General features: G+C 38.6%; 1 protein-coding gene across 2 annotated transcripts; it reads left to right on the plus strand.

Moving 5' to 3' along the window:
- The first annotated feature begins 6,621 nt into the window (after nt 1-6,621).
- Nucleotides 6,622-11,961, plus strand: LOC131951355 (zinc finger protein 14). 2 transcript variants are annotated; one of them, XM_059313729.1, is made up of 2 exons: nt 6,622-6,722; nt 8,575-11,961. In XM_059313729.1, the coding sequence occupies exon 2, from the start codon at nt 8,679-8,681 to the stop codon at nt 10,551-10,553; it is 1,875 nt and encodes a 624-aa protein (XP_059169712.1). In that variant the 5' UTR covers nt 6,622-6,722; nt 8,575-8,678; the 3' UTR covers nt 10,554-11,961. The 2 variants fall into 2 exon arrangements, with proteins under 2 accessions (XP_059169712.1, XP_059169713.1); XM_059313730.1 differs by lacking the exon at nt 6,622-6,722 and having other exon boundaries at nt 8,655-8,793; nt 8,934-11,961.
- The last annotated feature ends 1,280 nt before the right edge of the window (nt 11,962-13,241 follow it).

The following is a 13,241-nucleotide window of genomic DNA, read 5'->3' on the forward strand; positions in this document are numbered from 1 at the left end:
TTGATTCTTTTGTTATTTTTTTACCAGCTTTTCACATGTTTACAAAACTTGAAGTTTGTAATACAGTCATCCCTAAGTTGTTACAAAACTTGCAGTTTGTAAACAGTCATCCCTAAGTTGTTACAAAACTTGCAGTTTGTAAACAGTCATCCCTCAGTTATTACAAAACTTGCAGTTTGTAAACAGTCATCCCTAAGTTGTTACAAAACTTGCGGTTTGTAAACAGTCATCCCTCAGTTTTTGAGGTTAATAGGGGCCAGAACTGGTGGCAAACAGTGAAAAACAGCGAAGTAGTGTTACCCTTACATTTTTAATATACGTACATTTTTGTGTGTACATATAATATCAGTAAGTGTAAATGAAACCATTTTAAGTGCATAATAATACGTTGATTTTTTGTTGAATATTTTTTAGTAATGTACTGAGGGTGCAATAAATGAGACGCATGTGTCAGGTCCTAGAGGTGTGTCACCCTGGAGGTGTGTCAGGTCCTGGAGGTGTGTCACCCTGGAGGTGTGTCAGGTCCTGGAGGTGTGTCACCCTGGAGGTGTGTCACCCTGGAGGTGTGTCACCCTGGAGGTGTGTCAGGTCCTGGAGGTGTGTCACCCTGGAGGTGTGTCACCCTGGAGGTGTGTCAGGTTCTGTAGGTGTGTCACCCTGGAGGTGTGTCACCCTGGAGGTGTGTCAGGTCCTGGAGGTGTGTCACCCTGGAGGTGTGTCACCCTGGAGGTGTGTCAGGTCCTGGAGGTGTGTCACCCTGGAGGTGTGTCACCCTGGAGGTGTGTCACCCTGGAGGTGTGTCAGGTTCTGTAGGTGTGTCAGGTCCTGGAGGCGTGTCACCCTGGAGGTGTGTCACCCTGGAGGTGTGTCAGGTCCTGGAGGCGTGTCAGATCCTGGAGGCGTGTCAGATCCTGAAGGTGTGCCAGATCCTGAAGGTGTGTCAGGTCCTGGAGGCGTGTCAGATCCTGAAGGTGTGCCAGATCCTGAAGGTGTGTCAGGTCCTGGAGGTGTGTCAGGTCCTGGAGGTGTGTCAGGTTTTAGAGGTGTGTCAGGTCCTGGAGGTGTGTCAGGTCCTGGAGGTGTGTCAGGTTTTAGAGGTGTGTCAGGTCCTGGAAGTGTGTCAGGTCCTGGAGGTGTGTCAGGTCCTGGAGGTGTCACCCTGGAGGTGTGTCAGGTCCTGGAGGTGTGTCAGGTCCTGGAGGTGTCACCCTGGAGGTGTGTCACCCTGGAGGTGTGTCACCCTGGAGGTGTGTCAGGTCCTGGAGGTGTGTCACCCTGGAGGTGTGTCACCCTGGAGGTGTGTCAGGTCCTGGAGGTGTGTCACCCTGGAGGTGTGTCACCCTGGAGGTGTGTCAGGTTCTGTAGGTGTGTCACCCTGGAGGTGTGTCACCCTGGAGGTGTGTCACCCTGGAGGTGTGTCAGGTCCTGGAGGTGTGTCACCCTGGAGGTGTGTCACCCTGGAGGTGTGTCACCCTGGAGGTGTGTCAGGTCCTGGAGGTGTGTCACCCTGGAGGTGTGTCACCCTGGAGGTGTGTCAGGTTCTGTAGGTGTGTCAGGTCCTGGAGGCGTGTCACCCTGGAGGTGTGTCACCCTGGAGGTGTGTCAGGTCCTGGAGGCGTGTCAGATCCTGGAGGCGTGTCAGATCCTGAAGGTGTGCCAGATCCTGAAGGTGTGTCAGGTCCTGGAGGCGTGTCAGATCCTGAAGGTGTGCCAGATCCTGAAGGTGTGTCAGGTCCTGGAGGTGTGTCAGGTCCTGGAGGTGTGTCAGGTTTTAGAGGTGTGTCAGGTCCTGGAGGTGTGTCAGGTCCTGGAGGTGTGTCAGGTTTTAGAGGTGTGTCAGGTCCTGGAGGTGTGTCAGGTTTTAGAGGTGTGTCAGGTCCTGGAGGTGTGTCAGGTTTTAGAGGTGTGTCAGGTCCTGGAAGTGTGTCAGGTCCTGGAGGTATGTCAGGTCCTGGAGGTGTCACCCTGGAGGTGTGTCAGGTCCTGGAGGTGTGTCAGGTCCTGGAGGTGTCACCCTGGAGGTGTGTTAGATCCTGGAGGTGTGTCAGGTTCTGTAGGTGTGTCAGGTCCTGATGGAAAGCTTCATCTGTGTCACAAGTCCCGTTTCGGTAAGTGTTTCAAGGTTATGGTGTATGAGTCAGTGTCATCGTGTGTGTCACAAGGTCATCGTATATGAGCCACAAGGTCATCGAAGGTGAGTCACAAGGCCACCAAAATGTTACAAGGTTATCGTGGATGTATGTCACGTGTTTTGCTTGCAGAACTTGTATCATACAACTATCTTTATTTGAGACATTAACATATGAATAACACAGATACTTTCACCTTGGGTGAAAGAATGTAACGGTCAAATATGTGTGTTATATGGAGGAGTTTGGATGGTATATACAAGCGATGTATTATATTATATAGCGACATCGGAGAGTGCCGATAAAGTGTTTTTCAGTCAAAGCTTCAGAGGGGGGTCGGGGTGGTCGAGAGGTAAATCCAAAAAGAAAAGCGGGCTTAAAGCGGAGTTAATGGCCTTAATGGCGCATAACCAGTTGACACGTATACAGAGTTTCTTCCACGCCCCCCGAAAATTTTTTACCGCCCCCCCCCCCCCGAACGAAATGAAATTTAGATAATTTATATCGAAAATATATACTTTTAACAGTGTCCGCCCCCCCCCCCCGAAGAAAGTCTACCCCCCCCCCCCCGAAAATTTCAAGTGCCCCCCCCCCCCCCCCCCGGAGAAAAAAGTCTGGAAGAAACACTGCACGTATACTTAATTGTGTCGGAGGGGATCCCTTCCAACACTAAAATTAAGAACGAAGAAAAGGGGGCTTTAGAAAGTGTTGATATATTATATAAGCCACGATAATACATTATATATTATAAGGGCATCAAAGAAACGTTAAGTAAGGGCCTTGATTCGCGATATATCTAAGAAAAAACTGCAAAGCAGCAGTTGTCTGATATTGGGTTTTGCCATCTCCTAGATGGCTTGTCGTCCTTAGCAATCGAACCTCATCTGCTCGGGGGTTCCAACTAGGGACTTTTCGGCTTAGCAACCTTGGCATGAGCTTTACCGGTCCGACCACGTCGATTTGTTTTCCCCAAATGTTTCCCCACCGTTAGGAGTGGGCCCCATCTTGGAAAACACTGGTCTAAGTATGGGGCCCGTAAGTCTAAACGAAATGACGCGTCTTTGGCATGAGGGGGGGGGGGTGACTTATGTAGCGGTTAGCCTCTGGTTATACATACATATTGTATTGCAATGAAACTTGATGTAAAACATTAAAAAAAAAAACACTGACTCATCGAGATAGTCGTAGGCAAATCAAACTATCATATGATACGGCATTCTTATTTGATGATAGCCAACAAGAGAAGCCAACCGCCAACGCAGTTTCAAACCTCGTTAGAGAAAATAATATTATTGAGCGAATCTGATGGTTTAGATAATTTTTATGTTGGTGCTTAAATTAAATAAGAAAACAAACGTAAAAACCCACGTAGGCCTTATAGGCCTTCAAGCCTTAAGGTTTTGGCAGAGGCGTAGCGATGGGGGGGGGCGACGACAGGGGGGACATGTCCCCGGGAGCCGACCTTAGGGGGGCGCCAAAATGGGTTGGAAAAAGTAATCGAAAGTTTGGGGGGTGGGTGGGTGCAATTCGAAAGTTTGAGGGGGGGGGGTGCAAATCGAAAGTTTGTCCCCGGGCGCCGGGAAGGGTCACTACGCCTCTGGGTTTCGGTCGTATTGTTTGTTAGTTTAATAGGCATGTACCTTAATTTGTTTTCTGTCAACGATGACTTTGACTAAGATAAGTAAATATTTTAAAAAGAAATCAACGCTTTGGAAAATTGAAACCTCAACTTTGAGGGGCTGGTATGATGTGTAACATCATTTGGGTGGTGGGGGTTCGGCTTTTTTTGTGATATTGTGTGAAGATTGGGGAGGAGTTAAAAATCGCATTTTAAAAAGCCCGACGGCGTTTATGGATTACCCCAATACCCATTTTGAGAAATGCTACTGTGGTCGTTTATTAGGCGAATTTGGGGCCTATAGTCTAACTAAAGATAATCGTAAGTTTGTCTAAATTCTAACGGCGTTTTTCTGAACAAGCATAATACTAACTACTGTAACTAGACTGTGGCTTCGGTCGGAGTCCCACTTTAAATTATTTTATGTCAATAAATATGTAATAATGGGCCTGCATTGCGAAAGTGAATTAAAAAAAAAAAGATTAAAAAAAATTAAAAATCATATTCCTAGTTAACTAATATGGGGGAGTTTTTATACCAGTGTCCGATAATAATATCATAATAGTATCTTCTTTAAAAGAGGGGTGTTATTAACCCATATTCTGCTAGCGTCCCACTTATGGGACGCTTGTAAAAAAAATTGCTAAAATTTATTAAAAACTAGTTAAAACACAAATTATGTTTCATTGTATTTGAAAATGGTTAGACTATTGAATTTTTGTGTGTTTTGTGAAAAAAATTAACTTAGAAAAATGTTATAGGGCCGGATTTGCAGGACTTGTCAAAATGGCGGATAAAAGAAAACATGCGCACAGGAAAATGCATATCTTCTAAAATATTAACATTTTAAGTGCAAAATACATTTGAAACTTGTAGCAGTACCATATTTCCATCTGATAAAAATTTAAGAATAACAATTTGTTTTTACTACTTCGTTATATCAAGTGTACAACAAGCGTCCCATAAGTGGGACGCTAGCAACGAATGGCCCCATGTAGATTGTTACACAAACGTCACATTTATTTGACACTAGCGAGAAACATAGATGCAAATGTTTATGTTAAATGGTTATTTATGGTGAAACAATGGTTGACTATGTTAACTGCTGAATTTGGGGTGTTAAGTAGTATTTATAAATATTTAATTATGACCTTGACCTATATTTATGCAGATTGTTACACAAACTACACATTTATTGGACACTAGCGAGAAACACAGATGCAAATAATTATGTTAAATGGTTAATTATGGTGAAACAATTGTTGGCTTTGTTAATTGTTGACTTTAGGGTGTTAAGTAGTATTAATAGTTATTCAATTATGACCTTGAGCTATATTTTCTTATTTATTATTGTATTAAAAAATTAAAAATATTGAAAAACTTACATTTTATTTTTAAGTTTTCAGAATTACACTTACTGAAGTATTTAATACCATTGAATACAAACTAATTTAGTACTGCTGTAAATTTACTAGCGCGTGATATTAAAATTATAACAAACCAGAATAATAACGATGGCCACGATTGAGGTGCAATGATTCAGTCAAGGGGGTTGGTTAACTCTCTTCATATAAGAGAGCTCAAGCTACATATAGCAGAAAGGTGAATTAGCTGTGTACTGTTGTCATGCCCCAATAATATTCCCCTCCAAAGGTTCCCGATACCAGTTTTACTTTGTTAACTTTTTAAGGAGATTCCTGGTGTTAGATTGGGAGCTGTTCGCATAGTGAGGTGCATACATGGATGAGAGCCATGAACACTCAATACAAGCCCCCAGAGACATATCCGTGCCCTAGAAATAAGATGACTGATGTCCTAATGTACGCCTGTGAGGGGGGGGGGGGGGGGGAATAGCGAGGGTAACAAAAGAGAAGATGGCTGGAAGACATCTGGGACTGGACCGGATCGTCTTTTGAAAAATTCACTGACAGCAGAGTTTCTTTCATGCATCATTTCAGAGAGGGGGGGGGGGGCAGAACAAAATGGAAATTATATGCAAAACATACTTTTACCAATGTCCAACCTTCACGTGAAATTTGAGTCCCCCCCCCCCCCTGAAAATTTCAAGTACGCCCACCAAAAAATCAATTATTTATATTTAATTATATTACAATTTAGATGAATAATAACAATATTTGTGATCATGTGTGTATAATTAGATGTACTAGTCACAGCTTTACTTATTTCCAAGTGTTATTCACTTTGATGGATGGTAGATTGAAAGAAAAATAGACTTTTGAACAAAATTTCTGCATTTTAGACCATGGTATGGCTAACCCAATTGATCATTATCATTATTTTTAGCTGTCCTAAACAATGTAATCATTGGTCTAACAATACAAAATCAGTATACAGCTTAATTTTCGCGTGATTAGCCATATTTCGTGATAAATGATTATATTTTTCAATAAATGTACATGGGGCCGTTCGTTGCTAGCGTCCCATTTATGGGACGTTTTTTTAAAAATCGATATTTAAAAAAGTGTTGATTTTAAAATAAAATCCATAGTCATTCCTTCATTCAGTGCCCAAAAGCTAAACCATATCAAAAAATTATAAAAATTTGAGACCTTGGGATAATATGGGTTAATAGGCATATTTCAATGAATTTATACTTTACTAATAATTTCAATAGATAAACATTTAAAAACACGAATGAACATTGTGTGGAATAAGTTAGGCTAGAACTCTTAAACAGTTTTTAAAAAATGCATAATAATGTATAGAGCCTACTTTATAATTATTGCCCAGGCCTACTACATTTTCTAAATCTAGTCTAGGCTTACGGTAGGTCTACGCAAACGGTAAGCCTAGGCTAGCTCTGCTATTTTACCGACACTTAAAATCAAACGAACCGCACAGATTTAGCGTCATGAAACTCAGGAAAGGAGGTTCATTCGTATCAAAACTGATTGCTGCCAAATCATCTAAATTTAGGTTAGCCTTGCTAAACTAGATTGCAGACCAAATAGCAGGTATTGTTCGCAACATAAGATTTAATGCATACGGCTTTGGTGTAATTTTAAAATATTTTACATGTAGACTAGATCTTGTGTAAAATCAGAAAGACGCGCAATATTAAGAAATTATTCATGTTAAAAAGTTTTCCTCTCCAAGGTAAAGGAAATAAAAAACAAAATGGCGGCGTGGTAGAAAAATGAAAAAGAAATAAGAATATGAATATGCCAAACAACCCTTAGATTTAGATTTAGAATCTAAATCTCTAGATATCTAATCTAGATCTTGATTTTACATCAGTATCTATAAATTAATACATTATTGGGATTTAGGCCTAGATCTAAATACTACAATACTTTTATTTGCGATAAAATTCAGTCTTTTTTACAGTTGTGAGTTAGGCCTACAGCAGTGTGTATTGAGTGTATTTTCATTATTTTCAATTTTCTAACCATTGCCATTTGATTTCAGACATTGTAGTGAAAATGAGTGCAGAGTTTCTTCCAGGAATTTCGCCCCCCACCCCTCGAAAAAATTCTACCGCCCCCCCCCCCCCCCCCCCCCCCCCCCGAACGAAATGAAATTTATATAATTTTTAATTTTTAGGCCTAGGCCTAGGCCTATAGAAAATATATACTTTTAACAGTGTCGTCCCGTCCCGTCCCCCTGAAAATTTCAAGTGACTCCCCCAGAGAAAAAAGTCTGGAAGAAACACTGAATGAGTGATTGTGGGCGACAGCTAATACCGTAACAAACAAATAATACACAACACAGTCACTGAATAGTGAATAGTACTGAATAGATAGCCTACCTAATAAAATTAAATTAAAAATTAGGGGGAATTTTTATACCAGTGAGTGTCCGATAATAGTATTTTCTTTAAAAGAGGGGTGTTAGGTAACTGGTAGTTAACTAATATGGGGGAATTTTTATACCAGTGTTCAATACTATCATAATAGTATCTTCTTTAAAAAAGGGGTGTTAGGTAACTGGTAGTTAACTAATAACTAAATTATTAGTAACACACATTGCTGGCTAATCTCAATGCTAACCCGTATTAAACCTGTCCCTAAGGCCTAACCCCAACCCTAGTCCTACCATATGCCTAACCCTAATTTCTAACCATAAAATAGTCGCGATTACAATACTACTAACAACTAAACACACCTATTTTATAGAAGAGTCTATTATCGGACATCAGTATCTAAAATCATCCAAATCACAAAATGTGTGTTTCCAATCATAGAGTTTGTTGATAGTATTTATTACTTAAAAGTATCAACTTGATACAATAGTCCCTAATTATTATAGCTAAAATATATCAGCCTAGGCCTTAAAAGATCTCTAAGAGTAGTAAGAGCCACCAAAGCTTTTAAGAAAGAAAGCATATTAGTATTATTAAATTCATTTTCTTATTTTCAGTGCTTATCAAAGCTTATTAGAAATAACATTTTTAATAGCCTATTTGTTTTATTGATAATTTTTCTTTGACTTTTTACTAAAAAGTGTAAAGACTAAGTATTACTATGTATTTGTAAAATAAAATAGACTATTAGATTTACTACTTAGTATCTACTCTCAGCCCACAAGTGTAATAAAGCAGACTGAGCAGGAAGGCTTTCAAGATTAGATCTAGACTTAAAATTAAAGGGTGAAACGTGGTTGATGTTGTTACTAACTAGAAAACAAATGAGATATGTCAACATAACACATTAGCCCGAAGTAATTCTGACATTTCATGCTGAATTTTAAAAAGTTTCTTCTTTGCTAAATGAATAACCAGGCAAGCTAGTATTTAGTATGTATATTAGACTACTGGATGCCATGCATACTTCATAAAATGTAAAAATTATTAAACTTTCCCCCCAGATGTTGACCATGAATTCTTGATACTGTTAAATATTAGAGGCAAGACAGGGACACTCTTCACAAGCTTTCATAATTTCCCAAGTGCAAAACTGCAGCATCAAGGAATGGAATTCAGTTTACCTCTTCCACCTCAGCTTGATAAAGGTGGTGTCATTTTCAAGCAGTGGAACAATTTTTTACAACGATATCATTACCACAGAAACACTTATCAAGATGCAGGTTTGGATTCACCATCAGTCTTGTTGTTTGCTGCTCGGCTTCAGATGAGTAATATTTATGAGTCAATGAAAATGATAGACATTGACTTACCAAAATTAAATAGTATATTAGAAGTAATTGAACAAATTTGCCTTCCACAGTTCATTCTTCTGTTTGAAAGGTATCGCTATTTCACTCTGGAACAAGAAACATCTGAGACGTTAAACGACTTTATTCACGTTTTGCGCAAACAAGTTGAGCTTTGTGAATTTGGTGATCTAAAATTAAAAGACAGCATAATGACCAATGCCTTGGTTAATGGTGTCATAGATGAGAATTTTAAACAAAATTTACAAAACACTGGTGGGCTTTGTTTCGATGATGCAGTAACAATTTGCAGTGGGGTGGCTGGATCAAGTAAAACTATGAGCGTGGAAGATATAAACACTCTGGTAGCTAAAAGTAAAAGGGGCAGGGGAAGACTGAGGTCCTCTGTGGTATCCACATATAAAAAAAGCATGTACATGATGCCTGTTTATGATAGCATGAATGAAGATGGAGATGCGGAGGACCATATAGTGGAAACTGTCCTTGATGAGGGTGAAAGGAAATCCAAAGTCAAGGCAAAGCGGAATGTTGCATCAGCCCACAAAAAAAGCAACACCAAACAGTTCCTTTGTTACACTTGTGATAACGAGTATGCCACGAGGAAATCATTTAGACGCCATATTGCAAACAAACATGGGGATCACAAATCTTTTTACTGTAAGCACTGTAAAATTACTTTTAATAATAGGACAGAATGTATAACCCACTGTAAAGGGCACTCCACTACTCCTTCATCAACCGGGCAGCCTGGCTCTTGGAAAAAGACAGATGGCACAGACTACCTGTGCTGGTACTGTGATGAGACATTCACTAACCTACCTGATTACAAGACTCACTGTGCTACTCATCTAGCTGTCAGAGTCTTTCACTGTGACCTGTGTCAAAAGAAAAATCACAACATTACCAGAATGGTGGGGCATCTCAAAGGGCATTTGGTGCCCAGGCACAAGTGTGAGATTTGTGGCAATTGTTTTGGTAGAGATGAACTGCTTGCTGCTCACCTCCAAACACACGCTGAGAAGCCAGTTCATCAGTGTGAGATCTGTGCCAAGAGTTTCGTCAGCGCCGACCGTCTTCACTGTCACATGAGGACCCACTCGGGTGAGAAGCGCTTCACGTGTGAGCTCTGTGGCAAGTCTTTCTCACAGAAGATGAGTTTCGACTACCACAAGCGTTGGCATGCAGGAGAGAAACCTTACGAGTGTGACATTTGTGGTCGACGCACAATCTCTTTTGGTGACTTGAGGAAACACAAACGCATGCACAGTGACAGGAGACCTTACGTCTGTGAAGTCTGTGGCAAGAGCTTTCGCTTTATTTCCAATCTGAACAGACATCGCCAAGGCCACACTGGCAAGAGATCACATGTATGCACTGTTTGCGGCAGGACGTTTATCTATGGGGAGGGACTCCGAGATCACATCAAAGCGGGACGTTGCCCTGGAAGTAAGAAAGATGGGATGGGTAAAACGCCCCGCGGCCCCAGACGTGGCCCATCAGTCCCTAATCCCCAGATGATGCCTATGATGGACAATGTTAATCCTCCAGGTTTTCAAGTCACTCACCAGCCACCTGAAAATTTACAAAACGACTTTGCTCCTTGGCAGTATATGATCCGAAATAATGAGGCAGAAGGTACAAGTGGGTTTGTTCTAGTACCGCCATTTTATTAAAGTATACTTTTTTCTATTTCACAATTTGATGATTGACTGTAATTTAATAGCTCTTAATAATTTAAGAGTGTGTACATGTAGCTCGGTTTTTTTTTTAGCCTATTGAGAAAATGCAAGATTTAAAACAAATTTTTTTAAAGGATACATTAATTTATTTTCTTTGAATTTGAAGGGTAGAAAATTACAATTTTTCTACCTTAAATGTTCCAATTTAACCAAGATTTTGAGTTTGAAATGTTCAAATAAGTACACTATAGTCACTGTGCCTGTTTTTTTCATAATTTTCTTGTGATATTAGAGTGTGAGAATTTTCTGTCTAGTGCAAATGAGAATGATCCATTCATAATAAATCATCCCTAAATTAGGAAGTTTGAGCCAGCTTTTTATATGGCTGCAGCTATGTTCATATAGCTTAGATGTACATGATTCTTTTACCTGTGATACAGACAATTATACTTTGGCCGTATTGATTTGTTGTAGACTCAGATAAAACCATTGCTAGAGATGATGTACGCTACCATATATTTGCTATTACAGCATAACTTTTATTTATACATGTATTTTAACCAAAAGTACTTGTTTAATATTATATAAGTACTTAATCATATGTAGTGTTGTTAGCAGTATAGTTGCATTTGTAGAGCTGCACATTACCCCAGGTATTGTAGTTTTTAATTGTACTGGTTTAATTTGCATTTGGTAAATGTCAAAACAAGAATCAATTGTGTTTAAAAACTTGTAGTGATGAAGCCAGGGATTGTATTATTAAATAATTCACTTAGATATTGCTTGGTATAGCATGTGAATACCTCTCTTTTTAAAAGTATGTTTTCTGTTGCAAAAATCTTTCTCTGATGTAGGTCTTAGAGAATAGTTTTTGTGTCAAACTTTTTCAATGTTTTAGTTATTGTGGTACTGTATCTACACTTAGAGCTGTAGTGTTAAGATGTTGTTTTAAATTACTTCTGTTGATCTTAAAATTTCTGAGGTCACATCATAATTTATTTTACTGTCCTCTGAACCACATAAAAAAAAATTTGCTATTATTTTATGTCTACTTTTTAATACATAAAATGATTAGAGTTTACGCGTCTAAGACTCACATTCTTCTGATTTCTATTTCAATGAAAACTGTAACCATTGTGTCAAGATGTTTTATGTGAACTGTTTACTGTGATGATTGAGCTCATGGGGAAAGTCAAATTCACCTTGTTGTCTTGACAGTGTGCTTCACCAGGCATCATTGCAATCCTTTTTATGCTTTCATTCATTTTTTTAATTTTCCACTTAATGTTTATCCTGTAATGAAATATGGAAAGATGTGCTTGATACTTCATTTAAGAAGTGAAGGAATATAAATGTAAATCACATATATATTACTGCTTCCATGTTAAAATACTTTGGTTTTTTTTTTTTTTTTTGCTTATTTATTTTTCATTGCTGTTAATTTTCATTACTATTTATTGCTTATTTAAAACTGAACAATTTATATAGTTATAAAAAAAAAGTTATATTTTAGAAATACTCTTACAAAAGTGTAAGTTATATGTTGTAGTAGTTGGAATATGATTGAAATAGTTTTATTTACATAAGATTTGTTATGGCCCTGTTACCTTCAAACTGTTTGTTTTGTCAAGATTCTTCTCATCATCAGAAGAATTATTCAATTTAAATAATTAAAATGTGTTTACATATTTTGTAGAGTTGCCGAACTCTTGGATCTGATAAATTGGACCAATTAGTTTCTCAAGTTTTAGTTGTGTGTGTTCACAAAGTAGCCTTTAATCCTACTTTTAGTGGATTAATCAACATGCATTTTCTTATTTATAGCACTCAACTAAACCAGTTATCAATATAAAAAAGTAATGTAAATATTACACAAACAGAACATTTATTATGTAAGATTTTTATTTTTCTTATATTAAATATAATTTTTATTTTTTGTGTATATCTGCAATATATTTTGTTGATGTAGAGATGCTCCTATTTATATACAAACAACTTATGAATCATAACATAATAATAACTACATTAATATATTTGTAAACTATATCATTTGGAAGATACGTTTGCAGGTGGCAAATTCTCTACTTTTTTTGCAAACAATTCTAACAACATAATAAATTTTTTAAAACCAAATTATGGGTTGGTGAATGTTGGCCTATGCTTAAGGTTCATTTGGTTGAAGTTTTATATGTTGGCTGGTTTCAAGGCATGGGAGTTAACTTGTGATAGTTCTTCTAGTGATAAGACTTTGTCATTGTATGTGCTTTGATGGCACCAGGGGTGTTGTGTCTGTGTTACCACAGGTATCGTTCTGGACAATTCTGTTTATTTTTTGTTTGTAAATAACAGAGAGAACCTTAGGGAGTATCACACACTTAAACAGATTTCTGCTAGGGTTTAAGTTTACTGTCAGTACTGTGGTTGTCTTCAGTTTAGCTTGCTTGTTCTTGCACTGCTTGGGGAGTGTCTGTCTTCCTGCTCTAGCTGGTATTTATTGAATGACTTAAATTAACATTCAGCTTATGTGAAACTAAGGTACAGTGTAGTTTTATGTTGGGATGGCGCTCATGTGTGACTTGTGTACAAGTGGTTGGGATATGTTGTACACTTTTGTGTGTGGTTTTAAGGGTTGATTGTTCTGTTTATAGAGAATTAGATGGATTTGTGTTATGTGCATCTTGT

This window comes from Physella acuta, unplaced genomic scaffold (assembly GCF_028476545.2).
Source record: "Physella acuta isolate Inbredline_101_S28 unplaced genomic scaffold, ASM2847654v3 ptg000808l, whole genome shotgun sequence".
Lineage (NCBI taxonomy): Eukaryota > Metazoa > Mollusca > Gastropoda > Physidae > Physella > Physella acuta.